At 44.2% G+C, this 22016-nt stretch overlaps 1 protein-coding gene across 3 annotated transcripts in view; it reads left to right on the top strand.

The window, feature by feature from the left end:
- The window catches only part of USP13 (ubiquitin specific peptidase 13), a 77789-nt gene that overhangs the window by 2691 nt on the left and 53082 nt on the right, over nt 1–22016 (top strand). For 2 of the 3 annotated variants that reach the window (XM_039487849.1, XM_039487848.1), the window contains exon 2: nt 17204–17329. In XM_039487849.1, coding sequence (XP_039343783.1) covers nt 17204–17329 — 126 coding nt within the window. Of the gene's footprint in view, nt 1–17091; nt 17113–17203; nt 17330–22016 lie in introns of those variants that run through there. The other variant, XM_039487850.1, reaches the window with a different exon arrangement.

The raw sequence follows: 22016 nt of genomic DNA, 5'->3' as shown, positions 1-22016 counted from the left end.
TTGTACCTTGGTCCTTCCTATTCATAGCCTGTAGCACATAATCATTTAGTCTCCTCTGGGCTGTAATACTTTGGTCTAATTTTTGTTGTTGGGCTTAGTGTGTCAGTGCTGGTGGGTATTGGTGGTCTGTGATATAAAGGAAGTCAGACAGATGATCTAGTGGTTCCTTCTGGCCGTAAACTTTGAGGCCCTCAGCAATTTCCTAGCAAGAGTGCCGCCAGCCTTTTTGCCGCCCTAGGCGGCAGACCCCCGAAATACCACCGATGACCGGGGTGGCCGAAGATGCGGTCACTGCCCCCCAAATGTTAGCACGGTCGCGTAATGGGTTGCGCCGGCCCTGTTTCCTAGAGTCTGTGTGCTCTTTGCTGAGTTGTTTTAGCTTTCATACAGATAATGAAAGGGGCAATGAATGTTCTCATTCACATATGTTAGTTGGCAAATGCACATGGATGGCTCTGTTTTCCTGCTGGATCTCTACTTATTCTATTGTTTTAGGGCATCTTTAAGAAGCCCTCAATGTAAAGGGTCCCAGTCAACTTGAAAATCACAATTTGGCCTGAAACTTGTTTATCTCCAATAGTTGCAATTAGTCTAGAATCGCTAATACTGAAAGAAGTTAGTAAAGTGTCCCTCTCGCCCCTAGCTGCTTTTGTTTGGTGTCAAATGAACACTGGATGTGTGGTCACTTTCACTCTTTACCATGTGTTAGTCAGGCCATGATCCTGCAGTTGGATCCATGCAAGTGATGACTTGAGCTCTTGCAGAGCACCGGACTCTCAAGGGTGCAGTTGTTCAATCGCAGGATGGGATCCTTAATCATTTTGGCCCAGATCCCCAAAGATATTTAGGTAGACCCCTAAATATGATTTCAATGGGAAATAGGTGCCTAAATACCTTTTAAGGATCTGGACCTTTCTCCCTTGCTGAAAAATACCCTTATAAACATTAACAGTGGAGCAGAAAATCCCTTAATTCTCATGCTGTATTGGAAACGAAACTTTTTTGAAATTGCCTGATATAAAAGATAAATTAAAGTCATCTGTGTCCTTTTAAATTACCCATAGATGGAGTGAGTACTAGATACTGAAATAAAGTTGCAGCCTGTGATGAGCGAGAGAGAGAAATCTAAAGGACATATGGAATCTGAACTGCAGGGTTTTCAGTTTGTGCTGCTCTCATTTTTGGATGTTTAATCCTTCTCTCTTTGATATTTCTTTTTAATTTGGAAAATTAAAAGGGGCTTGAAAGGTGACTCAGCTGTCTGGTGTTCATCATGTCTAGTGGAAGGCAGGTTATTTTTACTCACATACTTCAGTTCTCAAGTGTCACCCAGCAGCCTTCCCTGTGCTGGGATGTGTACTGATTAAAAGTGCCAAACCAGACTCTGCAACAAAGATATCATTGGGATGGAGTGAGGGGGAGAGAGGCACAAAACCAATGTGTCTTAAAATTTACTGCTTGAGCTCGTACCTAACTAACGTTGAACCTCTGGGACATTATTGCTTGTAAGAAGTTTCTGGTAAATGGGAAAACCTGGCAAATATCATTATAAATTAAATGGAAAATTCAAAAACAACCTCATGTTGCACAGCAAAAGTATTTAATTATCACCTCCAGGGAGGATTTTCAAAGGTGCTGCACTCCCATTGCCTTCAGCGGGAACAGAGTTAGGCCCAGGCTTTTGAAAATCCTTGTTTAAACAAGTTTGTAGGTATCCAGTGGGCCAAATTGTCTGCACCTGGGCAACCCCAGTGATTGCAGAATCAAGCCCAATATCTGTTGTCCAATGTTCCAAAAGTTTTAGAAACCTTTTCAAATCATACCAGTCCTCATACTTCTTTGGATAGAAGATTTATTTCGGAATCCTATGCCTTACCTATAAAATGACTAGCATGATGCTAGTTGGGTTTAATTTCTAAGACAACTAATGCAAGATACTATGAGAGGTAAAGCAACCCAAATAGTCACTTACACATTTTGAAAATGGCAAAACTTCATTCTCCCTGTTTCCTTTTTGAAATAGGAGTGTGGGCGGTAATTGTAGCTCAGTGTACAAACAGGTTATTGTCTTGGTTAATGGAAGACATTTGCCATGGTGTGCTTTGTGTTGGGTTAGTTTGCTAACTTGTTTTTGTGTGTGGGAATGTATAAACTCCAGACATCCAGCTTTTTGTTGATGTGTATATCTAGCTTAGAAAGAAGAATGCAGGGTTGCTTCTGTAGTATTAAAAAAAGATAAATATTAACAAAATATCCCTATCAGTTGTGTTACTTGCTGGCATTTTTGCTACTGGTTATATTTTCAACCCAGGAGACAATGGTTTTCCCCTATAATATTCAATCCCAGTTAATGTTCCCACATGTCTTTACAATTTTTTCTAACTCCATTTGCTTCATTTGTAACTGTTCAACAATTCACATGTTCTATATGGAATCAGCTCTTGTAAGATTCCTTGTTCTGGCACTTTTCTTCAATACAAGATTTTATTCCCAGGGTTTGTGTCATTAACACCATAAAACCATCACTCATAAACTACACCCTCTATTTTTTCTCTCCCAAGAAAGTAAATTTCCTGGGTATTTTGAGAGCTTGTCTTGCTGTCAATTTATTCATGATTTCTGTCACTGGGAATGAGAATGGTTTAATGGTTGAAGCTCAGGACTGGGAGCCAGGAAGTACCAGCTCTGCCACAGACTTACTATGTGATATTGGGAAAGTTACGTAACTCTCTGACTCCATTTCCCTATCTGTAAAATTGAAATAATATTGCCCAACTTCATCGGGGGTAATCTGAGGATTAACCTGCTGAAGTCTGCAAAATACCATGAACTCTAGAAGGTAGAAAGTATTATTGTTCTAGTGGACACAGGAAACTGGTTAATTATTGGAAACAGTAGTAGGTTTTGCTAACTATCTCAAGAAATATGGAGCCTTATGATCTTTTCCAGTTTTTAGTCTGATTTTCTGTGGTGAAAATCTGAGCAAAGTTATTTTTTTATTATTTTACAAAGAGTGCCGTTTCTTTAGTGATTTCAGAGGTGTGAGCATATGAAAGGAGACATTTAAGATACGTGTATCTTCCCATGCAGTATTACTCCTAATCAAACAATTTGTCATACGGGTGGCGTTTTTCAGAGGGAGTGATCAGATAGGCTTCAGTGGTTCTGTTAAACAGCTCTGGGGTCTGAAATCTACAATCTTCTTCCTTAAACCTGCTACGTTAGAACTGAAGAAACATTTCCACGTTTTTGACAGCCATGGTGACATTCTGTAGGCATGTTAGCTGCAAAAGAAATTACTGGCTGCTCTTAAGATAACTGAAAAGAAAATGACCCTTGTAATGTCTTATTTTTTAACTAATTTTCATCTGCTAACAAACTTCTGCTTTGCCTTGGCAAATCCACCTCTGATGCTTTGCCTTTCATTCTTTTTGCTGGAATTCTTAAGGAAAGGCAGACTGTCTACAAAATGCTAGTTGCCTAGTGTGAGTATGTGTGATCATGTCTCCCTCTAGTGGCTGGCCCTGGATAGTATAATAGCCTACTGCTTTTTCATAGCCCAAACAGTAGCAGCCTGTAGTTTTCACTCTCAAGGTCTGATGTTGAGTCCACTGTAATGACTGTGGTATGCGTGCAGCTGTGGTGTGTTGTGCTAGGTTTTCTACTTTCATCAATTTGTCAGTTGTGACTTCTCTTCCTTTGTTTGGAGCTGAACTTGATAGTCCATTATTTAGGGGAGTAGGAAAAGCTATATTTAAATAAACTTTAATTCTCTGCAGCACATGTATTCAGTGAGGCACCAGACCCTGCCATAACAACAGATACAAAACCTGCAGCCATATCTCCACTGCTATGATGATGAATATCCCTCACAATACACCTTTCAAGATGTATGGGTCCTTCACCTGCTTATCCCAACATGTAGTGTACCTCATTCCATGCAGTAATTGCCCCAGTAATAACTAAGTGGGTGAGATTAGACAATCACTACACATTCAAATGAACACTCATAAAAATAATAAAAGACAAACACACCACATCACCCATGAGTGAACACTTTTCACACATAAGGGGGACATGTGAGGTCAAGTGACCCCCTCCCCCCCCCGATTTCTGCTTGGCATGCTGGGGGAGAGGGAGAAGGCTCTTCTCCTGCTGTGCCCCCTCTCCCCCCCCAGCATGTTCAGCCCCTGTCCCTGGCAGCCGGGTGGGGAGCGGATGTGGTGGGACCAGTCTCTTCTCATGCTGGCTGCTCTGGGTCCCTGTTCTGTGCAGTGTGGCAGCTGCCTGCAAGATTCCAAGTGAGGAGGCAGGGGCTTCCACTCCCCGCCCAGGCCAGGCTGCCAGGGACAGTGCCGAGCGAGATGGAGCCCCCTCTCCCCACAACACATTTCAGGCTCGCTCAGCTGAGCCGAGCCAGGCCATGTCCCAGCCGAGCTCTCTTGGGCAGCCACCTTCAGTTGCATGAAAAGCGGCTCTTTCTCTCTCCCTATCTGGAGCCAGCTGCTAGGGGACAGTGGCTGAACATACCCTGGGTGGGGGGCGGGTGGAGCAGGAGAATGACAGAGTCCCTCCTCCCCACAGGTAACTGGTGGGGTGGGGAGAGCATGGTGGTCCCTGCGCTGGGTGCAGGGTGGGGGGGTGCTGGGGAAGGTTGCGGGAGCAGGTTCCCTGGCCTCTGCTCAGCCAGGGCTGGGCCCAGAGGCATGTTGTCCCTGATCCTGGCTCCCAGCCCACCCAGGAGCTGGTGGGATTTTCTGCCCTGGCCCAGGGAAGTGGGGCTGGAAGTTCCTCCCATAGGAGACACGTGGGGTGGTCACATTCCTCCCCTTTACATTGTGCCCTCCCCCCGTATCAGGAGACACACGTCGGTCACTCCGTATCTGATTTCTCAGTGCTCATCCTGAAAGGAAACCTGTACAACTCCTTCAAAAGGCATGCCTGGGAGCTTAAATTCCTAATTTTGCTAGACACTAAAAGGCATGGACTCAATAAAGACACTGGATTTATGGCTCATGGCAACAAACCTTCTTTGCCCTATGGCTGCTGAAGTACTGCCCACTTAAACTTGAATGGTCTCTTGCAACATGTGTTAACTCTTTATGCTTAATAATCTGTTTTACCTTGTGTTTAGTTGTAATACAGTAACTCCTCACTTAACGTTGTAGTTATGTTCCTGAAAAATGTGACTTTAAGCTAAACGATGTTAAGCGAATCCGATTTCCCCATAAGAATTAATGTAAATGAGGGGGTTTAGGTGCCAGGGAAATTTTTTTCACCAGACAAAAGACTAATACATACACACACACACACACACGTTTTAAACAAACAATTTAATACTGGTACATAGTGATGATGATTGTGAAGCTTGGTTGAGGTGGAGGAGTCAGAGGGTGGGATATTTCCCTTACTGCTAAATGATGAACTAGCAATTGGCTGAGCCCTCAAGGGTTAACTCTCTCACTCTACAAGGCAGCAGGAATGAGGGAGATATGCGCATTTCCCCTTTACGTACACTGCCTTGTTAATTAGATCAGCTTGCCTACCGCAGCTGCTGCAAGCTCCCTCCATCCTGAGCCCTGGTGTGTCCCCCCTGCTCTATGGAAGATGGGGTAAGTGGGGTGCAGGAGCAGGGGGGGAGAGGGACAACCTGACATTAGCCCCCCTCTTCCTCTCCTCCCCCCTGCACAGCAAGCAGGAGGCTCGGGGAGCAGCTCCAAGGCAGAGGGCAGAAGCAGCACATGGCAGTCGGGGGAGGGACTGCTGCAATTGCTAGCCTGCTGGGCAATTGCTGCACAGGGAACTTAGGGGAGCGGGAGCTGATGGGGGGGCTGCCGGTCCACCCTGGTTCCAAGCCCCCACCAGCTAGCTGCAATGAGCTGCTCTTCCTGCAAGCAGTAGACAAAACACGCAGCTGCCAAGCACCGTTAGAAGGGAGCATTGCACAACTTTAAATGAGCATGTTCCCTAATTGATCAGCAACGTAACAACAAAACAACGTTAACCGGGACAACTTTAAGTGAGGAGTAACTGTACTCGGAGTACCTTTCCCAGGCCTGAAGAAGAGCTCTGTGTAGGCTCAGAAGCTGGTTTCTTTCACCAACAAAAGTTGGTCCAATAAAGATATTACGTCACCCACTTTTTCTCTTTACATACATATTGTTATGAGCTGGGAGAAGCCTTGCAATGGGTTATGTTAAAACCTGGTTCAAGCTGATGTGTGAGTGAGTCCTCCATTTAAGATAGCTGTAAGAGACAGTTACAGGACCACACCTAAAACAAAACCCAAGGGCTTGTCTACACTTTAAAGGCTGCAGTGGCGCCACCGTTGTGCTTAGGTGAAGATGATACCTACACTGAGGGGAAGGCTTCTTGCATCAGGGTAGGTACTCCACCTTCCTGAGAGGCGGTACCTATGTTGATGGGAAAAGCCCTTCCATTGATATGGTGCTGTCTACACCAGGAGTTAGGTTGGTATAACTGTGTTGCTCAGGGGACTGGATTTTCTACACCCCTGAGCGATGTAGTTATATTGACATAAGTTGCTAGGGTAGACCAAGCCTAACAGAGTCTGCCCAGAAACTAGCACTAGGCCCTGAAGGGGTGGAGGGTTCGACGGGGTATTGTGACCAGGTGGGACTGGGTGTAGATGTGTGAGAGAACACACAGAAAGAAACTGAGAAGAGATAAGACTGTCTGGGAGTAGGGAAAAAGCAAGAAAGCCAAGCAGTAGCCGCCACCTGTGAGCACAATTGTTACCCTGGAAAAAGCTAGAGAGAGCCTTTGGTTCTGGTGTTGGCTAAAAGAGTTTGGGGGCCTGGGAAGCAAGAAACTTCTTTTTGTTCTTGGTTCCTTCTGCATTCAGAGGCGCAGGATTTTGTACATTCTTTGTAAACAAACAAAATTGCATCAAAGAAGTATCTGGCTGCCACCAATTTCTGTTCCCAACTGAATCACCCACAGAGCCCTGAATTTTGATTACCCATTTGGGTCAAAAAGGGCAACAGTGTTATTTATTTCAGAGTAGCAGCCATGTTAGTCTGTATCCGCAAAAAGAACAGGAGTACTTGTGGCACCTTAGAAACAAACAAATTTATTTGAGCATAAGCTTTCGTGGGCTACAGCCCACTTCATCGGACGCATGAGAACATGAAACAATGGGTGTTAACTGATCACTCATTAGAGTATGTATGGTAAGGTGAGCTATTACCAGCAGGAGAGAAAAAAACTTTTTGTAGTGGTAATCAAAATGGTCCATTTGCAGCGGTTGACAAGAAGGAACAGTAGAGGGGGAAATAGCTTAACTTTGTATAATGACCCATCCCCTCCCAGTCTTTATTCAAGCCTAATTTAATGGTGTCCATTTTGCAAATTAATTCCAATTCAGCAGTCTCTCGGAGTCTGTTTTTGAAGTTTTTTTGTTGTAATATTGTGACTTTTAGGTCTGTAATCGAGTGACCAGGGAGATTGAAGTGTTCTCCGACTGGTTTTTTAATGTTATAATTCTTGACGTCAGATTTGTGTCCATTTATTCTTTTACGTAGAGACTGTCCGGTTTGGCCAATGTACATGGCAGAGGGACATTGCTGGCACATGATGGCATATATCACATTGGTAGATGTGCAGGTGAACGAGCCTCTGATAGTGTGGCTGATGTGATTAGGTCCTATGATGGTGTTCCCCGAATAGATATGTGGACAGAGTTGGCAGCGGGCTTTGTTGCAAGTTTAGGTGGTAGCTCACCTTAACTGATCACTCTCGTTAGAGTGTGTATGGTAACACCCATTGTTTCATGTTCTCTGGGTGTAAATATATATCTTCCTACTGTATTTTCCACTGCATGCATCCAGTGAAGTGGGCTGTAGCCCACGAAATCTTATGCTCAAATAAAATTGTTAGTCTCTAAGATGCCACAAGTACTCCTGTTCTTTTTGCAGTGTTATTTATATAGAGCAGAGGTTCTCAAACTGGGGGTCATGCCCCCTCAGAGGGTTACAAGGTGGTTACATGGGGGTCGTGATCTGTTGGCTCTGTGGGGCTGATAGCCCCGAGCTCCCATTAAATTAAATTACTCCCATTTTTAACTTGTAAGGGGGGGTCAGACTAAGATGCTGCTGTGTGAAAGGGGTCACCAGTACAAAAAGTGTGAAAACCACTGATATAGACTATAAGTATGTCTTGTGCACTACATAAAAGACAGGATCCCTGCCCTGAAGAACTTGCAAACTTGCTCAGGCAAAACATGACACAGGGAGAGATGACATCCGAAAAAGGGGTGGAAATTGGAGTGTCAATGTGTTATGTTCAGATTTTGCATATCTTAGACATATCTGCTCTGAACATTAGATCTTGCATGTGAAATATTGCAACTGCAGTGCACGCTACCTGTCTGACATAGATTGTTAGTTTGGTCCTATAGCTCGCTTCCACCGGTTGCAGAAAGGGATTTGTTTTAGCAGCACAAAGCTCAGCCTCGTTGCAGCTGCAAAATCTTGCTGCTGATGACAGCTTCTAATGTAGATCTTGCTGACTTGGTTTTGTGAGTGGGGAGGTCAGTAATGGTTATATTAGGAGAATTCCCATAGGGTTCAACTGCCGTATGCTTTGCTATTTATCGGACAGTACAATGCAGACTGAAGTCTTTTAGTGAGTGTGTAATTGGCATCAGTGATCCTGTTGCATGTAACTTTCTAGTAACAACAGTGTTCTAGTCACTGGCTCTCCCTTAGGTCAAAGTATCTCAACACAGATATGAAAACCATTGTCTCTTTTTAATGATGGGGTGGGGAGGCAGTAAAGCAGAGCAAAAGGTGACAAGAATTTAATAAATCTGGACATTGCTCCAGACAGATGATTTTGGCTGAGCTGCAAAGTGGCTTGTTTTTCCTGTGCTGGAATTACTGATGTGGTGCATTGCTTGGTTGCATGTGTCAGATTGCAAAGTATGAGCAGCGATCCTTGTTTAGATATGGCTGAAGGTCTTTAGTTAGGTGGTGGGGCACATCAGGGACCACATTTTTATTTTCATTGCGCTCCAGGAAGATATTGTAGCTTACACCTCTCAGATGGATGAGTTCTTTGCTGCCTGGCAGTGCACTTTGATACTAAAACTAACCAGATTGTTACTTCTACACCAAGTCTCTAAAATAGCCAAGTATGAGTAGAATTTGCAGGGGTGACGCACGCAGCAGCTCCCATAAGAGAAACAGCCATGCTGCTTTGGCTATCCACCAGGTTGGGGTTTTCCTTACATAGCTACACAAGGATATTATAAACACAGGCAACGGTGTAAATCTGGGTATTACCAGCCATCAACACCATCATTATTATTGATTGAACTGCAAGTGAGTTTCATGTACCATGTGGTTATTCAAAGGCCTTCAAATGTCCTTTGGACAGTGGTCCCCAAATTGTGGGGTGTGCCCCCTAACAGGGCCCAGCAGGGTCTGGGCCAACCCCAGGCGGGGAGGGAGCACCACCCAGCCCTACTCTGCCCCCAGTTCTGCTCCGACCTTGCCCCAGCCCCTGGCTGCAGCTGTGGCTCCAGGCCCCTGGCTGCGGCCTCACTCCTAACTGCCGACTTTGGCTCCAGCCCCTGGCTCTACTCCCGGCCCCCAGCCCCGGTTCTGGGCCCAGGGGAGCACGGACACATTCCATTATTGGGGTGGGTGGGGCGCAAGAGGAAAAGTTTGGGCACCATTGCCCTAGGAGGACTAATATCTGCTGGATCCCATGGCAGAATATAATTTCTGTTCCTGTGTCACAAGTCAAGAGTGCTCCATGAGCCTTCTTTGTCTTGCCATCAGAACTACTCAGTAATATAGAGGCCATGCTACTGCTTGTGAACATGCCTAAACAGATTGCTTCAGAATGGTGAGATCTCTGGTTCCATGAGAGGAACTGCTTTGACTTACAGAAGCGAGCGATCTTTAGAATGGTGGTTAGGTTTCATTTTAGTGTCTCTGTGTAGATACTATCAAACGGAACACAGGAATTTCCACGCTGGATCTGACCAACAGTCCATCTATCTCAGTATCGTGTCTCCAATGGTGGCAAGTACCAGGTACATCAGAGGTGGTGTAAGAAACCCTCAACAGGCAGTTATGGGGTAATCTGTCCCAAGGGAAAGTTTCTTCCTAACCCAAAATACCTAAAAGTTGATTTTAAGCTGGAGACATGAAGGTTTATACCCTGTCCAAACCTCTTGTTTATATTAGTAATATGTAGCATTGTAACTGGATATTCTATCAATAGAAATGTCTGATCCTTTGTTGAATCCTGCTAAGATCTTAGTGTCAAAGATCTTTTGTGGCAATGAGTTCCCCAGGCTAACTATTGTGAGTGGGAATGTATTTCCTTTTAACTGCTTAAAATTTGCCACCTTTCAACAGAGTTGAATGTCTTCTTGCTCCTGTGTACCTGATGAATAGAAATTCCTGACCTCTCTTCTCTCCGACATTTGTTGTTTTGTATACACTGATGACAAGACATAATAAAATAAAATAGTGACTCTGTTTAAAAAAAAAAAGGAGGTGGGAAGTTATAGTTTGGACTAGTCCAGTTGCCAGCAGCCTTGCTCTTATTCTCCTCCTGTCTTCCATCTTCCCCTTCCCCAGTCATTTTTTCTTGTGTCCCGCTTGTCCTGCCTTTTATTTTTATCTCTTTTTTTCCTGCCCCCCCCCTTCCTGTAGTTTGCTTGTCTTCTCTCCACTCTGCATTTCCATAGATTTTTCCTTTCATCCCTCATTTGTGTGTGGTGTTCTTTACTGCTTCATTCATTTGTGTCTGCATCTTGATTAATCAAGTGGCAGGCTTGTGTCTGTGTTCTTGCCCAATAGCACGTTGACTAGATTCCAGCACCCAATGCACAGTTTAAATACTGGTAAATTAATGCAGGTTACTGTATCTGGTATACTTGGTGGCTGGGATGTGTTGTTTTTTTTTTAATTGTGCTGGGGCAATCTTCATGTGCCGTTGTATTCATTCACTCTGACATGATTTGCTTTTATTGTTCCAGTGTCAGTAGCAATGGAGAATGTGAGACACCTGCTTTCTTTTTGTTCCCCATTGTAAGCAATTACATATTGTTCAGATGATTATTAAATTCTGAAGCTTCTGCTATCTTTTGACCTTTTAAACATTTATGAAATAGGAAGGCTATCACTTCATTAAGCTACTGTCAGGTTCCTACATTCTGGATATTATAGAAATTCTCTTTTAACCCTTCCAAATACAGTAAAGGTTGTATTATAGCTGTACTCTTTTACAGCAGGAGGTTTTTGGTTGGCCACAACCAGACTTGTGATTGTGATCACAGATGATCTATCTCTCTCAGGAGGACCCTAAAATGTTTCACTGGCTCATCATTTCTGTAGGGATAAATCTTAGTTTCGTTGAAGACTATGGCAAAACTCCCATCGATTCCATTGGCTTAAGGATTTGTCCCTTAATGCAAGAAATCTCAATTAGAGATTAGTTGTTGGTGGATAATCCCCTGGTAACTACTATCATCTTGTAACATCTGAGATAATTATTGAGGATCATGAGATTTAATGTATCCTTTTTCGTCTTTCCTGTGGTACATACTGGTATGTTTTACTATGTGACTGTTCACCATGTTAGCGGCTCTGTAACAACCACATGTCCTTATACATTATTATCCTAGTCATGTCAGGAAATGAAAATGTTAAACCGTAGATTTCCCTAGGGGACTGGGTGGCTCAGGGATTGGCAATAGGATACAGGTCACCGGTTCAAATCCAAATCAGGTTGGTAGGGACTGAACGCCATTAGCATCTGAAAGCTGTTGGTGTCCTGTTTCAGAGTAGCAGCCGTGTTAGTCTGTATCCGCAAAAAGAACAGGAGTACTTGTGGCACCTTAGAGACTAACAAATTTATTTCAGCATGAGCTTTCGTGAGCTACAGCCCACTTCTTCGGATGCATAGAATGGAACACACAGACATGGTGATCTCATGTTGGTTCCTTGTGGATTGGTGTTTGTGTTCCCCAGCCTTCCCATCACCAGTGTTCTTGTTCCATCTCCCTCCTCTCTCCCCAAAGTTTGAAGGGAGGTGGATCCTATCATGTTTTAACTTTATACCTCCATGGATTCCCTTCCGGGAAAGCCTTTTCCAGCCTTTATTTTAACACAAAGTACTGTCTAAATGATGATATAAGATAATCTTTCTAGACTGTCTGCTTTTTGGAGCAGGGACCGTGCCTTCCTCTGTGTTTGGAAAGCACTTAGCACACTGTGGTCACTCCTGCAATGTAAATGATGAAGCATAGTAAGCAGTGTTGCAAGGAAAACTTGCATTTACTCCCACTTTGTGGGTGCATGTTGTTACAAAGCCTTCCCTCAATCTTTAGGGGAAGATTCTGCTTGTTTGCCAGGATTGAATGGGTGAGAAGGCTGCACTAGTCTCTTACTAGAAGGTCCTTCTAGGTCAGGATCAAGGCCCACTGTCAGAGCAGTGGGTAGAAGCTTCCACCTTAACACTGTCTTAGGACTTTGAAAAAGTAAAAGAAAACACTGTCTCCAGGTTCTCCATCCCAGAGTTTACACTGATCCCAGTGCATGTTGGGACAGGACTTTGGTTGTTTAGTTCGGGCTGAGTGGATACTACAGTAGCATGGGCATGATCAGTAAAACTCCTCTTTATGCACCTCACTACTGAACCTTCGTGATTTTGGTTGTAGAGAGCTCCCAGTCCCTGGGAACTGTATTTTGTTCTTGTTTGCAGATAAGTAGTGTGCTTGAGTCTCTGGCACCTTTCACCAAAACAAAAATGCACTCACATTAAAAAAAAAAATCAGTAAAAAAGGTTTTCCACCATAGCCTCTTAGAAGTCTAGGATGAATGTTGCCTCCTTCCAGGCCATATGGTATTTCCTATAGGTGAAATTCACCAGCACAAGGCCCAGGGCCCCAGTTAGACCCTCGGAATAGGGTTTGAATGTAGGCCCTCAGAATAGGGCTAGAATGGGTGTTAAGTGGAGCAAGGGCCTGGCTCTCTGCATAAGGGTGAATTTCATATATCAGAGAGATCTAGTCCTTACCATTAATGCTGTTTTACCATGACTGTGTTAGACTTTTGAACACAATCTTTTCTTCTCTCCAGGTTGTGTGAGAGAACAGAGAGAAATAACTCTCCTGTTAGTAACCACCAGCTAACTTACGCAGCTTCCACATTTAGCATATGTCCTGAAAATGTCAAATAGTTGCCATAGCCTTCTTACCAAAAGAGCTGAGTGCTGTCATGGAGTCGCTCCGGGAAAAAAGAGAACGCAGTGTCTCCGAGAAAACAGAATTGTAAACAAAGTTCCCGAAACACCTATCCATTGACAATGGGATATATTTTTATTTAGGCCGCGCATCCACAGGCTTCCTTTAACTGGGATGCAGCCTTGACTTTTTGTGAGAATGCTTTAGCTGTGGAGATAATAAAGGATGTAAAAGAAAAGGGACAAGGAATGACCGTATATGGCAGGTGGATTCCATGTTTCGTATACTAAAGATCTATGTGTGTATTTGTCTGCAAAACTCTATGCTAGAGGTCAAAAAAGACTATTATAATGGTGCCTTATGACCTTAAACTGTGTGAATCTATGAAAACATATATTGGGGATGATTTTAAAATAAATTATTATTACTACTTTATGTCAGTGATGTCCTGGGTGGTTCATAATGGTAGATGCAACCCTTGCTTCAAAGGTCTTGATCGTTTAAAGTTCAGGGGGGGTTGATGTTAAATAGAATCAGGGCCATCCTTAGGCATATGTAAAGCACCCGAAAATCCGGGGCACCACTGAAACCATAGAAGCTGACTTCTCATCTTGCCGGGGGGTGCTTGACCCCCTCACTTCTGCTCCAGGCCCTGCCCCCACTTCAATCCTTCCCCAAACCTCTGTCCTGCCTCTTCCCACTCCTGCTCCACACTGCCCCTCCTCTTCCCCGAGCGCGCCCCGTCCCCACTCCTTCCTCTCCCTCCCAGAGCTTGAACGCCGCAAATCAGCTGTTCGCAGCGCTCCAAAAGCGCTGGGAGGGAGGGGGAGGAGCTGGTAAGCTCAGGGCCACCGGCGTGCGAGAGGCGAGGGGGGCGTAGGAGGGGAGCTTGGTGCCAGTGGGTGCTCCACACCCACTAAATTTTCCCCAGCGCATCCACCCATGGAGTCCGCACCTATAACCAGGACAGCAGGTAAGAGTGAGTCAGTTTCCGCACATCCAGGGCACTCTGTAGTCGCCTTACCAGGCAGAAGGCAGGGGCCATATTCACAGAGCCGAATGCGCCGGCGTAGGGGCACCAGTTTAATAATATTGCATAGGGCCCCATAAATCCTAAGGACGGCCATGAATAGAATGCATAAATAATTTTTTTCCCCCAAGTGGATGATGAATAAAATAGAGATGAGTTAGCTGAATAGTTTAAAGACATGACTTCTGGCTGTAGCACACCCATCATTGTAGTTTCTAGGCACTGGAGTTCTGAATGGTTGGGTGGGCTGATCTTAGGTTTGAAAGACCTAGACAACCCTTCCTCTAACTCCACACACTTCTGACAGATCCCAGCAGGGTCAGTTCAGCCTTGTAAGACAGAACTCTGCAGGAGAAGTGCAAACCATGCAGTTTGCTATTGCAGATCTTTCAGGTGAACCTGAAAAACCAAAGGTGCGTCTGTTTTGGTTCATGTTAAAGAAACCACATTACTTTTCACAAGAGGAAAGTGTTTGCCCAAGAGTCTTGGGATAAAATGTCATTCTCTCTTCTCTCCTCCCTCCGCTTGTTCATCTCCACCATTGCTACTGTGTCGTGCTCTATTCAGCAGTTTTCTGACTCCTGCTCTCCATCACAGAAACAGCAGCATTTCACTGGTACTGTATGTGTATAAGATCCAATCCTGCAGCCCTTTCCAATGCTTGAAATTCCTGCATAAGTAGCCATATTGACACGAATGGGAACATATGTGTAAATAAGGACTACTTGTATGAAAGAGAGTTGCTTGATCAAGTCATGACATGCTTTGGGATCTTGTAAAGAGAGATTTAGGGTAAGTGGTGGAGCAATGTATAGCTACCTTTGAGGGGAGGATATGAAGTAGCTGACTTTCAGCAAACAGCTAGTATTGTGCTCTGTGTATGCATCTGTAATATTAAAATCTGTTTTAGTCCAACTTCATCTTGCACACGTAAAGTTCACAGCAGTAACCGTGGGATGTTCATCACAGATCAGCGTCTACAACAAAGCCACTGAGATGACGATATGAAATTATAAACTACCCTGGCTGGCTGTGCCCATCTCCTCTCTCTAATTTAGCAAGGGTACCCTGCAGTTTGGGCATGACTCTGTATTTTCTTTTCATACATACAAACTCCCATGTAGAAGACACATGCCACCCCCCAACAGAAACACTGACTAGTAAACATGGTTTGAATTTTGTATTTTTAGCCTAGAAGTTTGCACGTTTGAGGTGAACTGGATTAATAGGCCCAATGCTTGGGGAGGAATTTAGTCAGGCACTAAATAACCCAGGCCGTTTTAGCACTATCAGCCATTCAGAGTGTTCTTTCGGCACCTCAGGTGATTTTGGATAAAACAATGACTCCAAACTCGAGAGAGTACATTTAGTCCTGTTTCCTGTCCATAGTCTTGATGTCTGAGTTTTTCACATACAAGAGATACAAGAACACACCTATTCCTGTAACAATTCGTGATCAAGAATGATGTGTATGTTCCTTATGTGTAACATTTTGAAGCCATTGTTGACTCTTGTTGCTCAATACACTAGCAGTATCTAAGCTAGCTATGAGTGACTTCAGCTAGTGGTGTTTCCAGAGAATCAGAAGTGAGATGTTTTGTCATCCTGCAGATCAGAATGCAAGGAAGGTCAAAGTGCTTTTAAAAGGACCTCCCTTTGTTCTGCACCACCCCCGTGGAACAATAGATACATTTTTCAAGCCCTTTCTAGTAGTCTGGCACCTACTAACCAGGTGACCATTAGTACCCTAGTTCGAATGATTTGGGAGGGAGCTGGTGACAGTGGGATTCTGGGGCAATTCCCTGGTCTGTGAGCCAGCTTCAACACCCAGCTATTGGGAAAGAGAAAAGTACTGAGTTGCTTTACCTGGACCCTCCTGGGGATTTCAGTCTTTCTAATCAATCTAAAGGGGGTGTAACTCATGATTCTCCTCTGCTATACTTGTTTTAAGTTTCCTTACTCTATGATTAGGGCCAATGCCTGCCTCTGTTCATAGATGTCTCAAACAGAAGCAGAGCAAAACCAAGATGATTATTAACAATTTCACTTTGCCCAGTGGGTTCTAGACAGGAGCTGTGAAACAGGCCAGAATCTCGGGAGTAACTCTGTACAGCTTGGGAAAGCAATGATCAAGAGAAGAGGCACTGAAGTAGTCAGCCAGTTTTCACCCTTAGGAGGACAGCTCTGCACCAGTTCCCATTCAGAAGGTTATCTTTGTAACCATAGGGCTAGAGATGTTATATTATTTAAAATAAAAGCTTAGATTCTGCTGGTATTGATGGCTTAGCAGCCTCCCCTTTCCCGCAAAGTGCTCACACTCGCCAAGGGATACCTTCCTCTTGCAAAGGATGAATAGTCAAATGGATTTTTCAAGGCCTGCTACTAGACATCAGGTCTTGACACACTTAGGCTATATCTACACTACCACTTATGTTGGTATAACTTAGGTCACTTAGGGGTGTGAATAAGCCATCCCCCTGGGCGACAGTAGTTACACCAACCTAACTGTCGGTGTGGACAGTGCTATATTGGCAGAAGAACTTCTCCTGCCGACATGGCTGCCACTGCTTGTTGGGGGCGAATTAATTAAGTCAGTGGGAGAGCTCTCGCTCGTCGGCTTAGAGTGGCTCCATTAGAGAGCTTATAGCTGCACCGGTGCAGTTGCGTTGCTGTAAACTCTTTAGTGGTGCCATAACCTTGTTAACCTTCAGTGTTACAGTCACTGTGGTCCAATCAGCTGCTGGTATACATTGTCACATGGTGTGGAAGATACTTAAAAGGAAGACAACTCTCTGTGCTCTATAACCTGATATGTAAGCGTGTGATGTGCTAATGTGATAAGGGGAGGGTGCAATAGGTTGTGGTTCCTAACTGTCTCTGCTTGCTGGTGTCTCTCTGTCCCATTCAGTTCCTTCTGTACTGTAACTGTTTTCTATGATTCCTTTCAGGATTCAGAAGGAGGTCTCTATGTGTGCATGAACACGTTTCTGGGATTTGGAAGGGAACACGTTGAAAGGCACTATCGAAAAACAGGACAGTGTGTATATATGCATCTGAAACGACATGTGATAGAGGTGAGATTTCTAGCTTCCAGACCTGCTGTTTGGATAGTTCTTATACCTCCTATGCAAGTTCAGATAAAGTTTCTGGGAGATGAGCCAAACCTGAAATGTCAAAGCTGACCCCCTTTGAATTTTGGGCTGTATAGAGGTCAGATTCAGATCCTTGGGTTCAAACTCAACTGTGCAGTTTTTATTCAAACCGCCAGGGGCCAGATTTTTAAAGGTACTTAGTTACCTAAAGATGCACGTTGGTGTGTATGGTGATTCTTCCCCACCCAAGCACCTAGGTGTTTAATTCCCATTGCTTTTACTGGGCACCTATGCTCATCTTTAGGTGCCTAAGTAGCTTTAAAAATCTGGACCAGGAGGCCTGTACACTGGTTCTGGTTCAGATATATTTGGAATCTTCTGAGAACAAGGGTTTTCATGAGAGTTTGGCTCAAGCTGGCAGAAATTTACTCAGAAGAGTGAACCTTAGTCCTCACTGGGCTGTAATCCAAATTGTAGCCTGAAATGGACCCTAGATCCAAACACTGCTTCCCAGATCAGTCTCTTATAATACAGACAAGCTTCCTATTAGTTATACTTCCCTGCTGTTACTGGATTACTGTTGATATCAAATGTTAAGGTCAACTGTGTGTTTGCACATGTGCATGTATTTGTTTGGTGTTTGTATTCTAATACAATGGGCTGTTAATGAATTCTGACCCAAACAGAGCGGAAGGGACGTGGTGTGGTTTGGTTGGATGTGCCACTCAGTTTACTTTCCAATGTAGCTTTGAATCTTTGGGCCAGTTACTGGGACTGAGATAGTTACCTAGGGTGGGACAAAGAGTGCTTCCTGTTGCTCCACAGCAGTGATCTTTTTGGCTGATCAAGGATCTCCCTTGAACTTGGAAAAATGTCCTGTCCATTCTTACTTTATCAGAAGAGTGGTAGCTGCAAGTTGGGGTGAGTGGATGTATGCTATAAATTAGGGGAATCCTCTGTCCCTGGGCAGTTGGGAAATAGCTGCATTTCCATCACACTGTTACTGTAAACTTGTTGTAGACTGGGCAGGTTCTAGCAAATGTTCTTTTGGTGAGTGGATTTGGTGCTTGTGAAAGGTAATTGCACTGACTAGAGCCGGGTGGGCAGAAGTATCACCCCTCGCCTCCAATGTCCTTGTTATTCTAGTCGTGAGAGAGTCGGCTAGGGTATGTCTACACTACCCGCCGGATCGGCGGGTAGCGATCGATCTATCGGGGATCGATTTATCGCATGTAGTGTAGACGTGATAAATCGATCCCTGATCACTCTCCCACTGACTGCTGAACTCCTGCTCGGCGAGAGGCGGAAGCAAAGTCGACGGGGGAGTGGCAGACGTCGATCCCGCGCCACGAGGACGCGAAGTAAATGATTCTAAGTCGATCTAAGATACGTCGACTTCAGCTACACTGTTCTCATAGCTGAAATTGCATATCTTAGATCGATCCCGCTTCCCCCTAGTGTAGACCAGGCCCTAGTCTTGCCAAAGTATATGGGAGGTTTCTGTATAAATCCAAATTGGGGTTAAAATGGGATCTCCAAAATCCCTTTGCTTGTTGTGTTGACAAGGATTTGAACCAAGATCTCTAGAGATGAAAAGCAAGTACACTGATGTTCACCTCAGTGTCAAAGTAAACATAGGCGGCTAGATCACTGCAAAGACACTCCTCCCCTACTTAGGAATCTCGAGGCTTCTTTGTGGGTTGCAGCTGTACCATCTTGTGTAGGACATTGGGAGAACTCAGCTGCCAGGTTCAGCAAGATTGGGGTAGTACGTGGCTAGTGGATGATACAGTGGTAATTGATAAGGCAGTACTCTTCTGTCCACCTGGAGCCTGTTGAGTAATAATAATGGCTGCAGCATTCCACCGCAGAGGTGGCTGAATGTCCATAACTTCTAGAGTTTGTAACCCACGTTGGGATCCTTCTGGATGAGAGGGGACATATAAACTCAGAATACGATAGTATTACTATTTCTCTGAGAAACAAGGGGTGTCTAGCACAATGCCCGTATGTTAATTGCGTGTGTATATGTACGTGTGTTTGGATGTCTCCAAAGGTTTAGATCAGGGGTAGGCAACCAAAGGCGGCACACAAGTTGATTTTCAGTGGCACCCACACTGCCCAAGTCCTGGCCACCGGTCCGGGGGACTCTGCATTTTAATTTAATTTTAAATGAAGCTTCTTAAACATTTTATTTACTTTACATACAACAATAGTTTAGTTCTATATTATAGACTTATAGAAAGAGACCTTTTAAAAATGTTAAAATGTATTACTGGCACGTGAAACCTTAAATTAGAGTGAATAAATGAAGACTCGGCACACCACTTCTGCAAGGTTGCCGACCCCTGGTTTAGATACAGTGGGGCGAAAATGAAAACTACTTCTATGCTTCACTTTTGCTGGACAACATCATAAATTCATACATGTCTTCATGTTACCGTACTAGATGTTTGGCCTTAGGACATTAACATTAATTAAATGAGTTAATTGGAACTATAAAAATATAATTGAATGGGCTCTACTGATCCACACAAGTTTGCAGACGTGTTGTCTTGAAGTCTCAAATGACCCCACATTTTGTCTATTCTCAGGAAGACCAATGTTCATGTTTTCTGATGAATGGCTTGTACCTTAGTGCAAATGGGCAGGCATTTGTGTGTTGCCCCTGGAAAGAGTAGTTCAGCTCATTCGGGTACTCAGAGATATCAGCAAGGTTGGCGAAGCCTGCCGCCCATACTGAATGATTGAAGGGATCAGTAAGGAGAAACTTGTGATCCTTTGTGAGGACCTGTATTTCTGCTCTTAAAGCAGCTTGTTGGGATATTGCTACCTTGTGGAAGCCATCTCCCTCCTGTGGAGTTGCTAGTGATGGAGTCCCATGTCATAGCAAAACAATGCCAAATGTTGAGAATCCATTAGACTGCCTCTAATGAGGTTCACCTGCTTGACAGCTTAATGAAGGACCCAGCGCAGGTTCTCGGATGCTTACTAAGAACTAGGGCTGTATGAGACAGAGAAGCCATGCGGCACTGGGTGCAGTGACTTTGGATGGATGTGACCAGGTTGCTATTCTTGTCTCTCATTGTCTTGGGATCATCCCTGCAGAATGTGGAAGTCTTTGTCGCTTCCTGAAGTGTCTGGGATAAGTATCAGCTGTGTGTCCTGGCACAGTTTTACAAAAGAGCAAGGGGCAGGTCCTCTGCTTGCGTAAATTGTCGTAGCTCCATTGATTTCAGTGGAGCTATGGCAGCTTATACTAGTGAAGGATTTGTTCCCAAGTCATCTTCCATAGAATCAATAGGAAACATATGTCACTGGCACTGCAAGCTGAGCGGCACCCCCACGGTAGCAATGTCAGTTGACTCATCAAATTGAATTTTTATGTAGTCATTTTTTTCTGAGATTTAAAAACCAGGCACTCTTCTGCAGCCTCAATGGCTGTGTTGCCAGAACTGTGCACGGCAGGGATATAACACAGGCAGTGTTCAGTTGGGTGCTCTCTCTGCCTTAGGCCCTGTGACTTTTGAAACCATTGCGCTGCACTGGGAAGGGTAAGATTTGCTACATGGCAGGTGCTCAGATAGCGATGGGCCCTCTTGTGAGAACATAGATAACATGGTGGTTCATTACACAGATCTGCGATTTATAGAGCTGCCAAATAAGGTTCCTGACACTTAGTTCAAGTAACATGGAGAGACCAACATAGCACTCCTATTACTAATTATACCTGCTCCTGTATTTTGTACTTATACATCTGTGAAGTGGGTTCTAGCCCACGAAAGCTTATGCCCAAATAAATGTCTTAGTCTCTAAGGTGCCACAAGGACTCCTCATTTTTTTTACTTCGCACTGATTCTGCCTTTTATTGGAGGGTCTTAAAATGCTTTACAAATATTAATTAATGCTTGTAATAGCCTGTGAGGGAGGAAAGTTATCACCTCCGGCTTACAGATAGGGAAAGCAAGGCACAAACTGCCTGGGCCTGCTTTTTCAGAAGTGCTGATTGTCCACCACTTCAGTGGGAGCGGCAGGTGTTTGGCACTTCTGAAAATCAGGCTGAGATATTTAAAGTTAGGCAGCCAAAAATGGAGGCACCCAAAGTGAGTGGTCACTCTTGAAAATTTTGGTCTTAATGTCTTGCTGCAGGTCACACATGGAGTGGTGGGAATTCTTTCCAGTGTTAGTTGAACCACTGAGATAGTGTGGGAGATGTGGGGTGGGGAGCAACCATCTGTTTTGTATATTGCTGCCGTTGCTGCTTTTTGTAGTAGATCAGGGATTTTTTTTAAGAATCAGAAAAGATGCTACATAATTCTGTTTGTCATTTACATTTCATTGAGAAAACGAGCTAGTTTTTAATACTAGTGGCTATTCCCCCTGCCTACAGGGTGAATAAATAAAAAATCAGTATGATAAATCTGAACAGTAGGTTCTGTTGTTTTGATAAGTGTAGCCGACAAACATGAGTTGGTGTGTGTTCTTTCTGATAATGGAAAACTTTTCTGTGGGGTGTGAAAGCTTGTTGATGATTCTAGCCTGTCTCTTTGGCCGAAGCTTTATTTACATGGCAGAAAGAATCACCCAAAATATGTGAACTCTTCACCTCCCTGTCAGCAGAGACAAACACATGAATTCTTCCTAGGTTGACAGATTCTGGGCCTGTCTC

This window comes from Mauremys reevesii, linkage group 9 (genome assembly GCF_016161935.1).
Source record: "Mauremys reevesii isolate NIE-2019 linkage group 9, ASM1616193v1, whole genome shotgun sequence".
NCBI lineage: Eukaryota > Metazoa > Chordata > Testudines > Geoemydidae > Mauremys > Mauremys reevesii.
This window is presented reverse-complemented; position numbering and strand designations above follow the sequence as displayed.